Genomic DNA, 20,990 nt, shown 5'->3' on the forward strand with positions numbered 1-20,990 from the left:
TCGTGTCCAATATTTTTGTCTCATTTTCCGATCGTGTATCTTAAATTAAAGTTCAGTAGAAATCCAAACTACAGAAGAACAGAACAGTTTTTTCTTTTTTTTTTTTTCTTCCCCTCCCGTCCAGCTGCTAACACCTCGTCTAAAGATACGGGGAATTTCCTGCCGTTAACGTCCCGTCCCCGGCGGCCAATCAGAGGAGCTGGCAGACGGGAAGAAGAGGAGCTGTAAATTGAGTGCTGCTCATTAAAGTGACATTAATGGCATTATTGAGCACAGAGGAGGAGAGAGACGGAGAGAAGTGAAGCTGGCACGGGAGCGCAGCAGCGGTAAGAGGGTTTGGACCGGCGCCAGTCAGGAGGCAGAACCTGGATAATGTCGGAGGAGGAGGAGGAGGAGGACGAAGACTCCCTCCCTGTTTCACCTGCACAGACTCATCGTCCTCAGCTACACTTTGTTTCCTGAGTGTTGCTGAATGTTACACAATCGCTTCTCCTTCTTTCGCTCAGAGGCATCGCTGCAAAACGTGTTGATTATCACCGTAAAGACACGGTTTCCTGTTGCTATGCCGACTTTTGTTTCAAATAAAAAAAAAAACCTGGGACCTAGTTAGTGTCGCTCCTTCTCTCTCTCTCTCTCTGTCTCTTGTTGTTTTTATTCTGGAGCGTTTGCTGAACTTGCAGAAGCATCAGAGTATTAAAGCCTGAGGGGAAGAAGAAGAAGCTCTTCACTGTGATGACTCCGACTCCACATCGTCTCGTTTTTATCTCTCGCTGACGTCGTCGTCTTCGTATTTCTGCTTTAACTTGAAGAGAAGTTTGTTTTTCTTTATTAAAACAAGATGAAATCTGAGAGAACAGGAGGGTTTTTGTTTTTAAAATAACATTAAAACTGGAGGATTCGTCGTCTCAATCAAGTTTTTACAGATTAAACTTTTGAATAAATCTTTCAATCTTTCAATAAAGATGTGATTATTAGCTCACCAGGTTTGGAGCTTGACTTGGTATGAACTTTGATGCTGCCCTATGTCTCTCTCAGTATCTTTGATTATTGTATAATGTACTTTATTTATTTATTAATTTATTACTACATTATTATTTTTTCTACTTTTTAATGTTTTTATTTTTCCACTTTATATTGTCCTGTCACTGTGAGTTCATTTTATTTTTACTTTATTATTTTTACATTGAATTTTCCCCTGATTTGATTATGTTGTGTCAGTTTGTTACTGTAACTTTATTCTTGGCACAAAGCAAAAATAAAATATTCAATAAAAAAAAAGAAAAAAAGATGTGTTTATTTGTAGATTAATTGATTGATGGGACTTGACGGGATTGTTTAAGATTTGCTGCTTTATCTGTATCTTTAAAGAAATCATAAATTAAGAAGTGAATACCATTAATACCCACCATCTTAACCTATGTTATGTATTTCTGAGTTAAATATATCCATCAGTTTAAAAAAAAAAAACATCTGTGATATTAATGGCCTATTGTATTGGGATGACATCATCAATGACATCATCCCTTTATACCTGCTACAGTATTTTTAGATTCAGTTTTTACACCTCGGTTGTTGTTTTGTGTTGTTATTGTTGTTGTGCTTTAACCAGACGAAGGATTTCAGTGATCAAACGTCTGGATCAGAGAGAAGCTGAGTAAATGTTTGAGCCCAGCTGCTCTCAGAGCTGCTGAGTGCGTCGCTAAATCACTGATTTTTTTATTCTTTTTTTTTTTTTTTTAAGTGAAACTGTTGTGAAAAAAAAAAAAAACTCTGGTTTATAAAGTTATATGAGAAAAAAATGTCTTTATTCTGTGTTACTGTATAAACTCTGGGTGTGTTTGGTTTCCTGACCCACTGACGCTGAATGATTCTGACCCGGGAGGAGCTTCTGGTAACTCCCATGATCCCTTGCTACTCCATGACATCACCCAGCACCATGTTGTTGTTCACAGTGAGAGTGTGATCAGCTGATATTGATCATTTGATCAGTGTCTTTGTATAAAGGGTCAGTTTGTGTTGTTGGTGCTCGCAGCAGCGGGAGGAGGGGGGCGGAGCTAAACGACAGCCTTAACCACAGGTGGTGATCGGTGATTGGAAGCAGACCGATCAATAATGTATTATCAATCAGCGGCCTATTGATCACCCACCCCCTCCCTCCCCACCTCAAGTGTTGAAGGGATACGCCAACATTTTTTTTTTCGTGTCTTGCCTCACTCCCGAGTCCATGACCAGCAGATAGACACCATCCTTTCGACTGTGCGTGCAGTAACAAGGGAGATAGAGCCGTATCACCCGTAATTAGCTTAGCTCAAATACTGGAAGTGTATGGGTAGTGTTAGCCTGCCTCCTACCCGAGCTGAAATCAGCAGTCAGAATCTGATTTAATTTTAGCTCTAAACTCTGTAAATATATCACTTTATCCACATTTCAAACATTTTTAGGTGAGAAAGTAGCCGTTTAGATCAGCAGTGTGTCGTTAATTTGTCTAAATACCAGCTGTTTACAATTTTGTTTGGACGAATTTGGCGCTACTCAAGCTAGCCGTTGTGACCAACGCACTTCCGGTTAGTTTCACAAAATAAAACACCCGTTACCCTTTACAAACAGAAAACCATGATGATAGAATCTGTGCTTTTACTTTGAAATAGGAAGCTAACCTACCCTCGATGTAGCTAGCTTGAACCAAAATAAACCGTCTTTGCTTGAACCCTCCGTTTTGACCGATCTCGTCCCGTTAGCGGCATTTGACCGCTCAAGATGCCTTACCAGAGAGTTTTGTCAGCTCTGAGACGAAGATCGGCCCACCGGTTTCCATTTAGAGTTGCTGAAGAGTTTCTCTGATGACTTTAGGTGGAGGCAGGCTAACACTACCCATACACTTCCTGTGTTTGAGCTAAGCTAATTAGCGACTTTAGGTGGAGGCAGGCTAACACTACCCATACACTTCCAGTGTTTGAGCTAAGCTAATTAGCGGTGCGCCAGCTCTGCCCGTATCTCCCTTGTTACTGCACGCACAGTTGAAAGGATGGTGTCTATCTGCTGGTCATGGACTCGGGAGTGAGGCAAGACATGAAAAAAAAAATGTTGCCGTATCCCTTTAACGTATTATAAGTCAGCGGCCTATTGATCAGACCCCCCCCCCCCACCCCCACCTCAAGTGTTAAACAGTTTGCTCTCGGCCGCTCTGTCCCAACCTCTGTGCTCAGTCACACACACCATCAGAGGGGGATTGTGGGTAAGTGATGCGATTTTGGTGGATGGGTGGATGGAGGTGCCGTGGGTGAGAGGTGGTGGAGTGGGGGAGGTGAAGGGGTGAGGAGGAGGAGGAGGAGGAGGAGGAGGAGCAGTGAAGTGAAGGCGAGTGCTCTGTGAGTAAGTTTGGCCCCTCTGTGGGCTCCGGGGGGCCGACTGATGAGCGGCAGCAGCAGGAGGAGGATACCAACATGAGGAGAGGGAGAGGAGGGGGAGGAAGGGGGGAGGATGGTGTTACACAGAGGAGGGAGGGAGGGAGGGAGGAGGGGGGGAGGGGTACTCACTGACAGCCTATAGTTCTGCATCATTTTATCAAACTCCTCGTCAATTTTTTTGTATTTCTCCTCAGTGCGGGGGGTGAGGGAGAACGGCTCCTCGGGGTCTGGGCTCTCAGAGTCCCGGTGCTCTTTCTTGTTCAGAGCCTTCGTTCCCCAAACAAAAGAAGAGGAGGAAGAAGAGGAAGAGGAAGAAGAGGAAGAGAGTGGACAGAGAGAGAGAGAGAGAGAGGTAGATAGAGAAGAAGAAGAGAAAGGCGAGGTTAGACAAGGTGACCAAAGTGTGACGGTACTCACGCCGTAGCGCTTGAAGAGGCTGTCCAGGTCCTCCGTCTTGCGGTACTTGTCTTCGTTTAGCGGGCTTTGGTCGATGGAGTCGTCGCCGTCGGGCTCGGGGCTGTTGCAGCCGTTAAAGCCTTTCTTTCGCAACGTCTGAAGCGGTCAGAGAAGAAGGAGGGAGGAGGGAGGATAGAGGAAGAGGAGGAGGAGGAGGAGGAGGAGGCAGATTTATATTTACATTACTTCTCATGCACAAGTTTGGGATCAAGACAAGTTTCAGCGTTTTTTTCCCCCCGGGACACAGAGATGGATCATGGAGCTCTGTCAACCTGCTGATGATGAAAAACACACATTCTCAATCTCTGATCGTTCTCAATCGACCACAAACAAACCAGCTGCTGCAGGGTGACACATCATCACACAACGTTTCCAAAGCAACGCAACAGAAAAAACACAAGGTCACCTGGAGCTCTGCTGCAGTGCAGATGTGAAACTCTCTCCCAGTTTTTGTTTGACATCAATAGACCATGTGAAACCAGAGATATTTTATTGTCTTTTCGCAAAACAGGACAAAGTGATGGAACCAGCTGATACGACTCCATGAGATTTGTGTGTTAATGTTTGGGCCCAGTATGTTAATAAAGTTGGTTAAAGTGAAAACAAATGATGGTCAGATCATATCAGAAGGTTGCACAACACGTTTTCAATGTCTGTCCTAAATGATAATCAAGACATGTTCAACAGCATCTAACTTTCATTCATTCTTTTCTATCAACCTAAACGAGCTGTAAACTGTTCATTTATAAGGTCATGTGTATTTCACAATGTGTTCACCATGGATGTAGAAAAAACATCAAGCGCTGCCCATGCAAGTTGCACCAACTCGTCCCCACCTGGACGATCCTGCAAAACCTCAAAATCTTACTAAGAATATTTCTTATTTCTACTCAAGATGTCATTTCAGGTCAAAACAAATCAAATTATACTTGAAATTGAAAAAGCTTGTTTTTAGACACTTTTTTGTACTTCTTTCAAGCATATTTTCACTTGAAATAAGTAGAGAAAGTTTCTTTTTTATTACAAGCACAAAAAACTTGCTGTCACTGGCAGATTTTTCTACTTATTTCAAGTGAAAATGATCTGAAAACAAGTAAATTTGTAGGTGATGAGTCTTATTTTAATTGGAAAGAGATTAGTTTTGACTAGAAATTAGACATTTTTGACAAGAAATAAGACAAATACTCTTGGAAAGATTTGACGGCTAGCAAGTCATCCTGCTAACAACACCAACACAGAGACACATGATGATCAACTCTTCTCTGTTCACTGTTAACTTCATGTAAAAAGTCATAAACATGACAGAGACAGCAGGACAGCAGCTCCATGTGCAGCCAGCCAGGTCACACCAGGACTAGACAACAGCTCATTAATATGCGCACACTGTCCACCAACTGGACGAATCTGTCTGTTTTTTTCCCCCGTCACTGGTTTAAAAACCCGTCAATGACCGAGGATAATCAGTTAACACCATCATGTAGGTCAAGTTGTGCTCCTGACTCTGTGAAATCAAAAGGAGGTGGATGGAGAAAACATCCAACAACTCCTCCTCTTCCTCCTCCTCCTCTGCTGCAGCCGCCCGTCGCACTTTTCCTTCACAGATGCACAAACTCTGTATAAACCTGAGCTGCGTGTCAGAAAACACACGGAGGCCTCACACCTCCCCGTGCACGCCGCCTCATCAACAGTGTGGGTAATTGGTGTGAAGCTTTGCACCGAGAGAAAGAGAAAAAAAGGCTAGAAAAGGGTGAAGTTAAGAAGCCAGTGGTGGTTTTAGTTTCAGCGTGGCGGCTAACGGCAGTCAGGGATGTGTCGGTGTTAGCACAATTTGGAAAGGGCGAGAAGAGAAGGAGGGAGAGGAGAGGAGAGGAGAAAGAGAGCGATAGAGGCTCTTATTTTGAGAGGATTCTGCTAAACAAGATTTGCTGGTAAGTAGCTTTGCCTGTCGGGCCCTTGACCACACTGGATCCTCCTCGCAGCTGAATGGATCTTAGAGCGAAGCCGCCAGAGTTTCTCACTCGCAGGCTTTAACCCTGCAGAGTGCTGCAGAAAAGAGGAGACAATCTTCCAGCAGGAGGAAATAATAGGAATAATAAACTGTCATACACTGCAAAAAAAGAGAAAAAAACCCTTCAAGGTATCAAGCTGAGCCCTGAAAACCTCATTCTCTTAAGAGCCGTGTAGCAGAAGATCATTACACCCTGTGTCCAAAAGACTCCAACACCAGTCAGGAGAAAGAAAACTAAAGTTTCTGCAACTTTAAAAGGCCTGAGAGGTGATTTTACAGGCTGAATTTAAAACTGCAAATCATTTACACTGTACATAGATATCAAATTTATATTGTATTGCTCTGCAAAACTCTTTGAATTATCCTACTGTATCTGTGTCAACAATATTGATAACTATGTTGCATTGAGGGGTTTAAAATTGAATTTTCATGATGTTTCTGAAGAAAACCATCACACATGTCTGTTTTCTACAAAAAACAGAAAAGTAGATAAAAGACAGACAAACTGTGGGACTATTGTGGTTGTGGGTTTTAAACACTCATAAAACTCATAAAAAAGGACAAATATGTTGTTTTAAAATCTGTAAAACACAACAATTGCCGCTCTACAGACTCTTGTGCAGCAGTTAAAAGTAAAAGTTTTGGTCATTTGCAATTGATAAATCTGTTTACACAACCAACCTGAAGAGGTGGAGCCAGATTAGCATCATTTACAGTCAGTTTCAGGCCATTAAAATCAACATAAGAGAAGTGTTTCATCTCCTTTTAGCTCCTGTTTGGTCACCACCGCCTGCACACAAAACATGATGTAGCTCATTTGTTGTACTAACTGCTGCTGCTGCTGCTACATAAAACAATGAGCTCACAGATGCCAACACACTGTTAAAGCTGCAGGGAGCTCCAGAAAACACATGTAAGTTCAGCTGCTAGAAGCTGGTAAATGTATGAGCGTCTTAAAATGGATGATAAAATATATAAAATCAGACATAAATGCATTAAAAAGAGTGAATATAAACACGATTTGTAGATGAAACTAACAAAAAAAAACTCTGGTTTGGTCCTTTAAAGGCAAAATCACATAAGAAAAATCAACTCAACTCACTCTCACTTTTTTTTTACAGTGTAAGATTTCATTGATCATCCATTAGTGTCAAAGTGCTCATATCAGATTGTGTTCAATATTTCACGCACCCTATATTTTCTTTAATTAACAACCACCTGCTGTGTGGAGAGCCGAGCGGCGGCGGCAGCAGCGGCGGCGGCGGACTGATTAAACCATAAGCTCATGTTCAGAGACTCCCACTGCGCACAATCACCGCTAAGTGAGGATGATTCAACCGCCTGCAACTCGCCGCCTCGGAAGTGGAGCCGGCAGGAACTCGTACCTGCGAGAACTGCTCCTCCTCCCCCCATCGCCCCTTTAAACCCCCGAGGAGGCGCAGGAGGCAGAGGCGCTTTTAATTTTGGATGAATTAGCCCTTAAATCCTCTTCTATGAAAAAAAAACAACACAAAAAAAACAGGTGAGGACGAGAGTTTAACGGCGGCGTATGGATGTCAGGGTGAAAGACGCTCTGTGTTTTAATAACAGTAGCAGCCTTTGATAGGAATCTCATTAAAACTGGAAGCTGTTATATTTATTATTATTATCATTATTACTACAGTACAGCAGCGGCAACGTGGTGTCAGAGCGGCAGCGTTTTATCTATCTCCACAGAAACAGGTTATTAGACAGATTTGTTCCAACACGGAGACAAGTCGTCGCCTGATTCAGCTGTTCGGCTTCACCCCAGAACAAGTCGGCGCTCTGATCTGCAGCTTAATGCAAATTTAACCTGCAGGAGGAGGAAGAGGAGGAGGAGGAGGAGGAGGAGGCCGAGGCCACCACACACACACACTCTGCTGTCCACAGTTTACAGAAAACACACACTCTATGGTGGCCTGAAAATCCAGGGAACAAAGGAACAACAGGAAAAATGAAATATATAATAAAAAAATGAAAAAAAAACACAAAAAAACATGACAATGACGGCGTGTGACAGAGGCTACGGCGTGGAGGACGACGTGATGGAGGCGTGAACCTCCGGCCTCCGACTGTCAGGACACAAAGAGATAAAGAGCCGGCAAACAAAACTGTAATGACACTGGAGCAATGCTGGGGCGTCATTCACATGGACACACACACACACACACACACACACACACACAGACACACACACACACAGAGTGCACTGTAGTGGGCCGTCAGTGACATATTTAATTTCTGACATTGCCGTTTCCTAACCTCAATGTGAAAACAGACTCACATTGACTATCTATCTATCTATCTATCTATCTATCTATCTATCTATCTATCTATCTATCTATCTATCTATCTATCTATCTATCTATCTATCTATCTATCTATCTATCACAAAGGCAGCAAGCTAAACCTCTTATTTTGAAGGTGAAACAGGAAGTGAGCACATCCAGTGAAATGTTGAAAACTACAAATAAAGTGGAAACAGGAAGTTGCCCCGTCATCCATACACTTCTCATGTATTTTATTTTAAAGTTATGATCCATAAGATTTGTTCCATCTCTCTAGTAACAACAGGGCTTAGTTGTGACATCACAAAGTGACAGGAAGTCCTGACGGCTGGTTTTTAAAGGCTCAGTTTCTGAATACAGGCTGTGTGCATTTCTCTGTGGACTGAGGCTTTGATACTTTCACAGTATTAATATAGAACCTAGAGCTGCTTTATAATCACACTACACATGGACATTTACCTTTATACTGTATGGAGCTTTAACACAAACATCTACCTTTATACTGTAGGGAGCTTTAATATAAACATCTACCTTTATACTGTATGGAGCTTTAATACAAACATCTACCTTTATACTGTATGGAGCTTTAACACAAACATCTACCTTTATACTGTATGGAGCTTTAATACAAACATCTACCTTTATACTGTATGGAGCTTTAACACAAACATCTACCTTTATACTGTATGGAGCTTTAACACAAACATCTACCTTTATACTGTATGGAGCTTTAATGTGAAACTTGTATCAGTGTAAACACACTAAACTCTCTCTCTTCACACAAACAAACACTTATTTTTTGGATGACACAACTATCTCTCTCTCTCTCTTTCTCTCTCGTGTGTAAACACAACTGATATTTTGTTATTTCACAATTCAAACATGGGCATGCTTCGCTTCCCCCCCTCCTCTCTCTCTCTCCCTCACACACACACACTGACACACACTGACACACACACACACACACACTCAGTAGTCCGCTGATCAGCTTGTCTCTCAGTCAGCCATCTGTTCACCTGTCCACCATCTCTCTCTCTCTCTCTCTCTCTCTCTCTCTCTTTCTCTCTTTCCAACTCTCTCTCTCTCACTCCATTGTGTTGCCAGGGTAAGATTCACCCTGCAGAGCAGCACGCCGGCCTCTGACTGGCTGCGGCTGCCGACAAGCCCCGCCCCCTCCCTCACCCATTCCTCCCCCCATCTCCTCTCCTCTCTTCCACCACCACCTCTCCTCTCCTCCCTCCCTCCCTCCCTCTCTTCCTTCCCCTCTGGCTCGCTCGCTCGCTGGCTCGCCCACCCGCCTGTCCGTCCGCCCGCCCTCTGTTTCCAGCTCTCCATGAAACGCTGCTGCTGCTGCCTCTCGCTCTCTCTCTCCTTCTCTCTGCTTTTGTCTGCCTCAATCTCTCATCTCTCTGCCCACCACCTCTCACTCTCTCTCACAGGAAAGTGCAAAGTCTTACACTCGTCCTTCTGTGTTTTTTTTTCACCCCGAACATCTCTCTTTCTTTTTTTTCCTTCTTCTTGTTGTAATGTCTCCATACTGTATGTGATTCTCCCCGGTCGCCCTTTTCCTCTCCTCCTCCTCCTCCTGCTCTCATCTTTTTTAAAATTCTTTTTCCCACCACTCTCTCTCTCTCTCTCTCTCTCCCTGTCCTCTTTTAAATTAGTCGTAGTGACAATAATATTCAACCGCTTTAACGTAATGTGTTGCTATCAGTTGGTGTTAGCTAACAATGCTAACAACAACAACGTTAGCTTACGGTTTTCCCGCTTCTGCTTTAACCACTTAGTCTCGTTTCTGTGTCATTAAATTAGTCATAGTGACAATATTCAACCACTTTCATGCGTTAACTATCATGTAGGTAATCCGTTGCTATTTGGTGTTAGCTAACAATGCTAACAACAACATTAGCTTACGGTTTTCCCGCTTGTTGCCAACTTGTAACTTGAACGCCGCTTTAGCTCAGTAAATTCAACTGGCAGTGACTGAGTGAGTGAAGTTAGGCTACACCATTGGTCAGTTAGACGAGTGTACTGTAGCTGTTTTCCTATTGGTTGTAGCCGGCTAACACATGGAAACAAAACTAGCAACATACTTTTCTACCCTGCACATCTTCCTATGCTAACGCTATAAACACAGCTGAAATCACAGCTCAGTCTTTGTCTTCTCGTGTGTTTGGTGATTTTAATAAATAATAATAATGATTAAAGAGTAAGCCTCCATCTCTCATCTCTCTGCCCACCACCTCTCACTCTCTCTCACAGGAAAGTGCAAAGTCTTACACTCATACGTCCTTCTGTGTTTTTTTTCACCCTGAACATCTCTCTCTTTCTCTCTCTCTTCTTTTTTTTTCTTCTTGTTGTAATGTCTCCATATGTGACTCTCCCCGGTCGCCCATTTCCCCTCCTCCTCCTCCTCTCATCTTTTTTTTATCCTTTTTCCCACCACTCTCTCTCCCTCCCTCTGTCCTCTTTTGCCCTGCTCTCTCTCTTGACCTGTTCCCAGAGCTTTCCCATCGTATTTTCTCTCCCTCCCTCTCTCTTTCTCCTCCTGCTGTTCATCCCTTCATCCTCATCCCATACTCTCTTCTCTTTTCCACAGACTTTTCGGTTTGACTATTGAACGCTGTCGGCATCGAACGTCTGGTCCTCAAAAATTCACCATCTTGACGCCTCAGACTTGGATCAGATTAATTCCTGATTCGATCAAAACGTGTCGTTTCCAGTTTTCTAGTTTTGTGTGCGACTTCCTTATGTCTGATATTTGCGAACACTGGCATCAGAAACTTTCAAACTCACACAGCTCCCTCTCTTTTCTCTTTTCACGTTTTTGTTTTGAAACCCGTCTCTTTTGCAAAATTTTCTTTCTCTGTCCACACGACTCCAGAGTTTTCCAGATGATTTTCAATAGGCTGATCTGTTGACCTTGTTTTATTTTGAAAAACTCTGGGGGTGTGTTCTTGTTGGACAGCAAAATGTTAGACATTTTTAATCAATGACGTCAACACCCACGGGGGCTCCTGATTGGCTCCTATGAAAACAACACGATAATGGCTGTTGAACAGTTGAAATCTGTATCTTAACACTGCAGCCCTTTGATTTTTAGAGACAATCTACTTCCTGGTTAGCACATGCTCAGCTGCAGCTAAAACGTGTGTGTCTTGTCTTGGTCGACTCTCTGTGTTAAAATCTATATGCATGAATTCATAATGGTGCAATTTGTTATAACTCAGAAGTTTCCCCAAGATCTCAGTTGGCCAAATCAAATGAAAACATCCCATGAATTAGAAATTGCAACTCTAAAACTCAGAGGAACTTTATTAGCACAGAGCTCTCAATCCAAGATGGCCGCTCCATGTGTCAACAGAGAATAAAATCTAGACATTAACCACTTAGTCTTGGTTCTGTGTCATTAAATTAGTCGTAGTGACAATAATATTCAACCGCTTTCATGCGTTAACTATCACGTAATGTGCTGCTATGTAGCTAACAATGCTAATAACAACGTTAGCTTACGGTTTTCCCACTTGTTGCCAACTTGTAACTTGAACGCCGCTTTAGATCATTCAATTCAACTGCCAGTGACTGACTGAGTGATGAAGTTAGGCTACATCATTGGTCAATTAGACGAGTGTAGGAGTTTTCCTATTGGCTGTCAACCATGAAACACATCAAACAAACCTAGCAACATACTTTTCTACCCTGCACATCTTTCTATGCTAACGCTATAAACACAGCTGAAATCACAGCTCAGTCTTTGTCTTCTTGTGTGTTTGGTGATTTTAATAAATAATAATAATGATTAATGAGTAATGACTGTATCGTCAACGTCGTGGTTTTTAAATCAGTATTTTAACAGCTGCTTCATTAAGTTCTCGTTAAGCATGTCGTTTCAAACTCGTTCTGTTAGTCGACATGCTAACTTGATTCTGACCTGGTTGTGTTTTATGTTGGTTCTTTTTCCTGTTGCGTGTGTGTGTGTTCGTGTCTGTGTCGTCTTATCTCTGGATAATGTCTGTCGACTTTCTGTGGACTCTGGAGTACGCAGACGGCTGAGTCCAGATCTGGTCGACATGAAGCACGAATTCAAAGTCACATCCCAATGAAACATGTCACATAGAGCAAGAACACACACCCACACATACATCCCCACACACACACACACACACACACACACACACACACATACACTGAGTCCCCTGCAGTCGGTCATATGGGACGTCACGTCCACAGTCTCAGCAGCTCAGATGTTGTATTATAGATCAGCAGTTGTTGTTTCTCGTGTCGTCGACGGAGCCGACAGACGAGAAGGAACCGGCTGCTGCTCTAAAAATCAATTTCCACATCTCCAAATATCTGAACAGTCTCATCCTCATCATGTGAGCTCTTTCATTCTTTTATTAGACGCACACAAACCTCCTGTTTTTTTTTTTAGGGGATTTTTTTTGTGTAAGGATGAGTGGAAAAAAGAGACAACTTTATCTTTAATTTAAAGGTACATTGTGTAGGAATTCCTCCCATCTAGCATTGTGGTTGTATATCACAAGAAACTCAATCGTATTTTTCATGCTGCATTCACCTGAAATCGGGCAGACGGCAGACGGACGACAGCCGCTGCACCTAACGGCATAAACAAGCCTCTATGTACACAAGTGGTCCGTCAGCACGAGGCAAAACAATAACACGTGACAATATGTTGTCATGGCGATGTCGTATTGTTCACGTTTTACCGGCTTTCTCTCGATTTCGAGGATTAAAATGACATCTGGTTTGTTACCGACGGCCGTCTGCCCGACTGCAGGTGAATGCAGCATCAGTGTAACGCACGATTTTCGTGAATAGATAACAGGAGAAGTTACACAATGTCCCTTTAATTTAACATAAACCAGGTTAAGGTGTAAAAATCTGACATTACAGGATTATACTCGCCCAGGCGTTTGTAAACCTGTCTTTAAACACTGGCAGTGACAGTTCCTGTTGGACGACCCATCACACCCTCCTCACACCCTCCTCAGCCCTGAACAAAGAGTCTGGGAGGAGGAGGAGGTGACGTTGGTTTTTACTAAATGCCACGGGTCTGTTTTTGTTTGTTTTCTCAGGAGGGGGTGTGTGTGTCTGTGTCTATGTCTATGTGTGTGTATGTGTGTGTGTGTCGTTCATTCAATCATTCAGCATCTCTACAAAATGAATGAGTCTGGCCGAGTAACTAATTCATCAGTCGAGGACTTCCAGGCCTTAATATGTTTTTAATGGAGTCTTGGCCCCTTTTTTTCCCAGTGTCGCACTATTAATCACTGTGTAAAAGAGAACGAGTGAGAGTTTCTGTTGAATCACACACACACACACACACACACACACAAACACACACCTCAATGTTCAACGACCCCGAAACAAAACTACACACACTGTTACGATCTGTGTCCCGACCACAAATTATGTCGATCACCTGATGTTGTGTTGTGACGCAAAATGTTTTAAAAGCAGAAATAAAAAAGATTAGATGTTAAAAAATGAACAATATGAGTCTGTTTCCTAATAAAATAATGAGACCAGAGCTTATTGTGCAGGTTAACGTTGAACTTTCTTCATATTTTATGCTTGAACAGCAAAAATACTCTTTTAGTACATTTTTAAATCAAAAAACGTCCTGATTTTCATTAAATTTAATTAGCTCTGTCCTTCACAACCAGGATGTTGTTTAGACGACTGCTGGTTCTGAGAAACCTAAATCTCTATAATGATCATTTATGTCAATTTTTGCCTAAAAAAGTTACATTTTGAAACAGTACAGACTAATAAAAACCAGAATCGTTCTTAAAGATGCATATTATTTCTTTGGTGGTTTATTAGTCGAAGCTCGTTAGGCTTAAACAGACTTTCAGATGAACTGTATCTGTTTGTATGTGATTCTATTGATCGCTTTTTAATAGTTTATGAACTCCAATGTCACTTTAACGACTCAGTTTCGTGTTTTATTGGATCGTTGTGCTCACTATTTTTTCATGTTTGTGTCTGTGAATAAACTTTTACTTTCCGATGAGTCACGGAGAGCAGGTCATATGACTCGACACCGACCAATCGTGTGCAGGTATGGAGGCGGCCGAGCGGTGACCTCGTCCACTCCAGATTACGACCTGAGTCTATGACGGGTCTCTGGGATTATCAGAGCGTCAGGAGCCTCCTCCCACATGTGTGTCAACAAAAACATCTTTGATAAGTTTGTATCGTACAGTTTAGGTTTGAAGCGATGAGGTCATCGTTGCCTAGCGACCCAGGACAATAATAATCTTAATAAGAGAGACAGAGGCTCGCCGCCGCCGCCGCTGGGATCTCACTTCCCTGAGCCGCTTAGAGGCAAAAAGGGCAACCCCCGTCGTACGCGGCCATCTTGGCTCTTTCCCTTACGCGGTTTCCTCATCACCGCCGCCGTCGCTCTTTTAGTGTTTTCTCTCTCGCTTGTTGTGTGTTCACTCTCTCTCTCTCTCTCTCTTCTTCTTCGTCTTCTTGCTTCCTTTGCCCTGATTGGAATCTGCAGTCAAGCGGATTAACACATTCTGGCAGGAGAGGAAGGCTGCCCACACACACACACACATACACACACACACTCACACAGTTCACACAGACACACACTCTTTCCAGAAGCAGCAGCACGTGCATCTCAAAGAGAGGCTGTGTGTGCATATGTGCTGCCTCTCAGCCGCACACTGGAGTGAAGGAATGTCCAACCGTGTGATGAATACTGAATACACACACACACACACATACGCACACACACATACACACACAGATATGCACACGGACACACACACACACACACACACACACACACAGTTCACACACACTTCCATCTCAGTGAGGATCCTCATTGCCACTTACCCTAAAGTGTCTTAACCCCAACATAAACCTGGACCTGAACCCCATTACAGACCTGGGAAGGTGTGTGTGTGTGTGTGTCTGTGTGTGTGGGTTGTCTTTACAAAGATACGCACACACACGCACACACATACACACAACCACAAACCTCCGATGTGAACTTAAGTGCTTCTCAGCTCACAGGGACGTTGTGGTTGTGTGTGTGTGTGCGTGCGTGTGCGTGTACAGTACGGTACTGTACACGCATGCAGGGTGACGTATGCACGAGTGTGTGTGTGTGTGTGTGTGTGTGTGTGTGTGTGTGTGTGTGTGTGTGTGTGTGTGTGTGTGTGTGCGTGAGTGTGTGTGTGTGTGTGCGTGAGTGAGCAAGTGAGTGAGTGAGTGTGAGTGTGTCTGCGTGACAACATCCACACTTCATAATTTATACTCTAAAGCACTCGGAGAGACTCACGGAGGCCGAGCGGCAAAATGGGCACATTTTGTGACGATCCAGTTACCCCTCCCTTCCTCCCCCTCCTCCCCCCACAACTACCCCCAACTGCCCCCACACCCCCCACCCCTCTCTGATGTGACGTCCTGTATAAAGCGCTGATCATCTGATCATCTTCAGCAGAAAACATGAAGCTGCTTCACTCAAACAAAACTCATGAATCAGATCTTTCATCCAATTTCCTATGACAGACAACTGATAATCAATAATATATCATAACAATACACTCTATATACAGGCGCAAAAGGAGTATTGAGTGCATATAAATGGACATACAACAATTCTGTATTAACAATCTTTTTTTTTACTTTTTGAGATACTGAATTTTGTGTTTTCATTAAATATAAACCATAATGATTACAATTAAACCAAATAAAGAGATGAAATATTTCAGTGTATGTGTAATGGATCTATATCATGTATTAGTTTGACTTTTTGAATTGAACTATTGAAATAAATGAACTTTTCCATGATGTTCTAATTCACTGAGATGCAGCTGCTGTAAGTGGCCTGTCAGTCCTGTTGCCTCAGATACTCACTCCAGCTCCAAATTTGGATTAATCCGCTGCTGAAAGTAGTCCCTAAAAAGTGGGCTACTGGTTCAGGAAGTTACTGTTACATGATGGTTGATAAAGTTTCTTCCTATTTTCATTTTGAGCTGTTTATCTGCATGTTTGTTTTATCATTTTATCCCAGAATCTCTTATTTTGATCAATTCCCTACTGATGAACTTCATTATAATAATATCATCATTGTCATTACAGTAGGAACTAATAGACACAGGGAGGAAATCTAGAAAGTATGAAGAGCTGCACTAACATGCTGTTCAGTCTTTTCACTGGGTTTACTGACAATAAAAAATATAAAATCATAAATAACACGCATTTTTGCAACTTTTTCTCAAGCCTCATACTGTATTTCACCCCATGACATTTATGTGACGTCCATATTTACAGACATGTAAACATCATGTGACTCACTCATTAGACTGAATTAAAGTGAATGAGTTCAGTGTTTTCACTCCTGTCTGGGTTTGTTTAATGATTCAAAATGTCACTGTAGAGTCGACGTATAAATAATAATAATACCAATAATAATCAGGATGAGTGTCAACGGCAGTAGCAGACACACACACACTAACACACACACAACACCTGCCCAGAGAGGAGGTGTGTGTGCTGCAGCAGCACATCTGGAGGAGGAGGAGGACGATGGGGACAGCTGAGGACAAACGCTGGAGAAAAGTTGGTTGATGCCTCGCAGCCAATGGGTGAGGTGGTGTCGAGGGGGGAGGAGGGGGGGTAGGGGGGGCATAGAGGTTCCCATGTAGGACACACACACACACACACACACACACACACACACACACACACACAGAGGCTGACACACAACCGAGAGGCTCACCAGGCCTGAATATTGTATGAGGCGTCCTCATGGGCTACTGCAGCGTGCAAACAGGGAGGGAGAGAGAGAGGGAGAGGTGGACTCATGCACACACACACACTCACACACACACACATACACACACACACACACACACACACACACAAATGAGCACACATTAGGAGAGGGAGAGACAGAGTGACACACTTGAAAACACAAACACATGTATGCACACAAACAGGACCAGTGGAGCTTGAGCTGATGTGGCCCGGAGCAGCCCAACGCCCTGCCACGACACACACACACACACACACACACACACACACACACACACACACACACACACACGCACACACGCATACACTTAAGAGCCATCTGCAGCTGGAGATACAGCCTACAGAAAGGCTTTAGCGCTGACACTCTGAGACAGACGGAAAGAGAGGGATGGGGGGAGAGAAGGGAAAAATTGTCGTGACAGAGTGAATCAGGAGATTAGGAGAGAGAGAGAGAGAGGGAGGAAGAGAGGGAGGAAGGATGGAGAGATGGAGAGAGAGAGAGAGAGAAGGGTGAGAGGGAGACAGGCGGTGACAGGCGGAGAGGTGGAGGTGAAGAAGAAGCCTCTGTTTTACCTCCAGCCCCCTCACATCCACAAAAAACTGCTTCACCAACACTTTCCCTCTCAGCGGTTATTACACAGCCAGAGCGGCTGCACATCTCACTGGAAACAGAAACACTCTCCGTGCTGAGGCCTCGCGACCCGCAGGCCCGTCTCAACTGGATAATAATAATGATAATAATAATAATGATGATGACCGCTAATAACCAAACGCAGGAAACAGATCAGACACTAAAAGCTTGTGAAGCTGTGAAAACCAGTCCAGTGATCCAGAAACAAGAAAACAGCAGAACAACAAAACGCTGGCTCTGATTTCACACAACACAGAACAACAACAGCCACTAACAACGTCCTCCACGTCACTTAGTTCTACTAGAATATAAATAAAGTTGCAACAACAACCATATGGAAATATATTCAGTGGGAATCTCCATCATCATCATCACGCCATGTCAAACATCTTGTAACAACACTTTTTTTATCACCGTGAAGCACCTGCAAATGACGCCGAGGAAGGAAAACTCTGTCAACATGTGTCTAAAAGTTCATCTCATTCATTTAAAAGTGCTTTAATTATACTATTATCAATGCACTTTTCATAATAAAAGATCAACACTCAGCTTCTCCAGTCACTTCCAATGGTATCTTTAAATCTCGGCTTAAAAACCTTTGTATTTTCTCAATCATCTGGTACAACTCGATCGTGTTATCGCCTATTTTTATTTATTTGACTTTATTGTGCCGATCTTATTGGTCTCTCTCTTTCCTGTAATAATTGTATTACTTGTCTTGTCATGTTTTGGTTGAACTATACAGTAAAATGTTTAGAGAGCATGTTGATGGCGTTTTGAACTACATTGAATACTCGGCAATAATGCATTAATAAAATATCGCAATTTCTCTCTGCACTGATTCTTCCCGCTCTGTTAGCAGGAGTCTGATTTACAGTAGATGTTCTTAAATATCTTCAGTCGACTTGAAGAAGAAGAAAAAAAAACCATGGATGCCCCGGAGCAGCAAGTCGGAGGTCGGAGGAACCTCCCAGAGGTTCACGAGATGAATCAAATCATCTCCGAAGCCTCTGGGCTTCTTCCAATATCCAATCTTGATAAGAACAGCCTGACAGCGGGAACCGAACTCATCCTCTAGGAATCAAAGTTCAGCACGTCTGGGACACGGAGGAGGTATTGGTTTGTTTCTTAGAAGGTGTGAATCAAATAGTAGAGGGAAGAGCAAAAAGGTTGAAATTGATCTTTAATCCTGTTGGAATATTCTCAGTGTGAGATGGAGCTCATAAAAAACACATTCCACATTATTGCAGATGCGTGATGATGATAAGACTTTGGGCCGTTTGATATAAAAATGATGGAGTGAAACTAAATAAAAGTGGCTGATTGGATAAACTTTCCCCCGGACTGGAGCGACTGCAGATGCTTCATGGTGACCTCATGTTGACAGAGTTTACCGTCGGCCTATCGGTGTGAAAACAGCTGAGGAACACACTGGGATCCGGCTGCATACGAAGCCTAAGTGCTGTACTTCAGTGTGCACGGCTCGCTGATTCATACCTAACCATCTCGTGTTCAATTCATGAGAGGGCCATTATGTATAAAAGGGTCAGCAAGGCATGTGAATGTGCTCCATGTTCGCCTGACAAGCTCCACTGAAGCTCTTTTCCCCACGGGGGGAAGCGAAGGAGGAAGAAGAATGTACTCCTATTACAAAAAAACACAAAAACCGAATTAAACAATCGCCCCGGCAACTCTTCCTCTGACCTCGCCGCTGACCTCTCCGCTCGTCAGTATGCAAACGAGCTCAAAGTTATTCCTCAGCTGCTTCCACATGCTCGTCCTCTCTGGTGGCCATTTTGTGCCGAGGTGGGTTTCCACTCCATGCTTGTTGTTGGCTAGCTTGTTGTGGTTGTTGTTGTTGTTGTTTTTGTTGTTGTGGAGGTCTCTGGGTAACGACAGTGCCGATGCCAGAGGGGTGAGGAGGGGAGGAGGGGTGAGGCCCAGCTGTCCCTACCTCTGCCCTCCCTGTAAGCGAGCAGGCACTGAGCCAGAGCAGAGCCGTAAACAACAGAGGGACAAACTGGAGCTCCAAACTGGACTAAAGCAGAAAGAGGACCGGACTGGACTACAGTGGTCTGGTCTAGACTGGTGGGTTATAAATGAGTTATGCTCAATCTTTCAAGCTTTGAAATATAAAAAACCAACAGAATTTTTGTGTTTACATGAATAGAGAATCTAAAAGTAATGAAAAAAATCAATACTTTGTATAAATTAATATTTTTTTGGAGACTAGTTCAACATTTTGCGATACAGATTTATTCATCTTCTTGCCAACAGTTAGACGAAAAGATTGACACCACACTTGTAGTATCTGAGTGTTGGTGGATCCAAGGTGGTACTTAAGATAGCTTAGCTTAGCATAGACGCTAAAAAGAGGGCTAATCAGCTAGCATGACTCTGTCCATTGCTAACAACAACAACAACAACAACAACAACAACAACCAAACGAGATACAACGTGTTAATTACTGAACTTAAAATGTGCAGATGGTCTAAAAACTTTGCACATAGCTACACAACCCCTGTTTCCAGACTTGATGCTAAGCTAAGATAAACTACGCTAATCTGAGCTAAAGTAAGCTAATGAACCACAAACTGAGCTATCAACCATCTTATCTAACTCTCTGCAGGAAAAAATAATCAACAGATATTTACTCTAAACTATGCAGCAGGAAAAATGAGTAGTTTTGAGGGCATTAAAAATCAGTTTTATCCAATCAGCTCTTTGTAAAGAATCTGGGTTAAAAAAAAACAAGATAAAGCTGCAGCAGACTGAACCAAACTGGGACTAAAGACGTTGGTGGAGTCAGTTAAACTGACCGGGCTGCAATGAACTGGACTGGCTTTGATAAAGTGGACTCAACTTAATTAAGTCTGCATGAGTCTGGAGAGAACTAGATTAGATTAGTTCAGATTAAATCTTAATGATTCCACTGGGGAAAATAAACCTTTATTTTAGTACCAAGTCCCGACGCACCAGCAGTCGACCTGGACGACCAGACGACCTGGTTCTCTGACATTCAGACACAACGTGACAGAAAAACGAAGCCGTCCATCAGAATCAATCAATGAGACCCCCACACACACACACACACACATCCCCGGCGCTTTACCTCGATGATGTCGGCGTTGGTCCGGCTCTCGTGCGGCTCGTTGTACTCGGTGTACTTGAGCAGGACCTTGTCCATGTCGGTGCTGGCGTACTGGAACAGCTTGTTGGAGTGGTTGAAGATAATGAGGGCGATCTCGCAGTCGCACAGCACGCTCAGCTCGTACGCCTTCTTCATCAGGCCAAACTTCCGCTTGGTGAACGTCACCTGGTGGGAGAAGAAGGAGGAGACGGACAAGAAGTTAAAGGGACATTTAGGGATGTCACAATTA

General features: G+C 43.2%; 1 protein-coding gene across 8 annotated transcripts in view; it reads right to left on the bottom strand.

Annotated features, from left to right (window-relative positions):
* The window catches only part of mef2d (myocyte enhancer factor 2d), a 133,521-nt gene that overhangs the window by 43,082 nt on the left and 69,449 nt on the right, over window positions 1-20,990 (bottom strand). For 5 of the 8 annotated variants that reach the window (XM_083989318.1, XM_083989316.1, XM_083989312.1 and 2 more), the window contains 2 exons: window positions 20,723-20,926; window positions 3,537-3,674 (listed from right to left, as the gene is read on the bottom strand). In XM_083989318.1, coding sequence (XP_083845444.1) covers window positions 3,537-3,674; window positions 20,723-20,926 — 342 coding nt within the window. Of the gene's footprint in view, window positions 1-3,536; window positions 3,675-3,824; window positions 3,960-20,722; window positions 20,927-20,990 lie in introns of all 8 variants that reach the window. The other 3 variants (XM_083989319.1, XM_083989317.1, XM_083989315.1) reach the window with 1 other exon arrangement.

The sequence above is a fragment of the Trachurus trachurus genome (assembly GCF_905171665.1).
Source record: "Trachurus trachurus genome assembly, chromosome: 16".
Classification (NCBI taxonomy): Eukaryota; Metazoa; Chordata; class Actinopteri; order Carangiformes; family Carangidae; genus Trachurus; species Trachurus trachurus.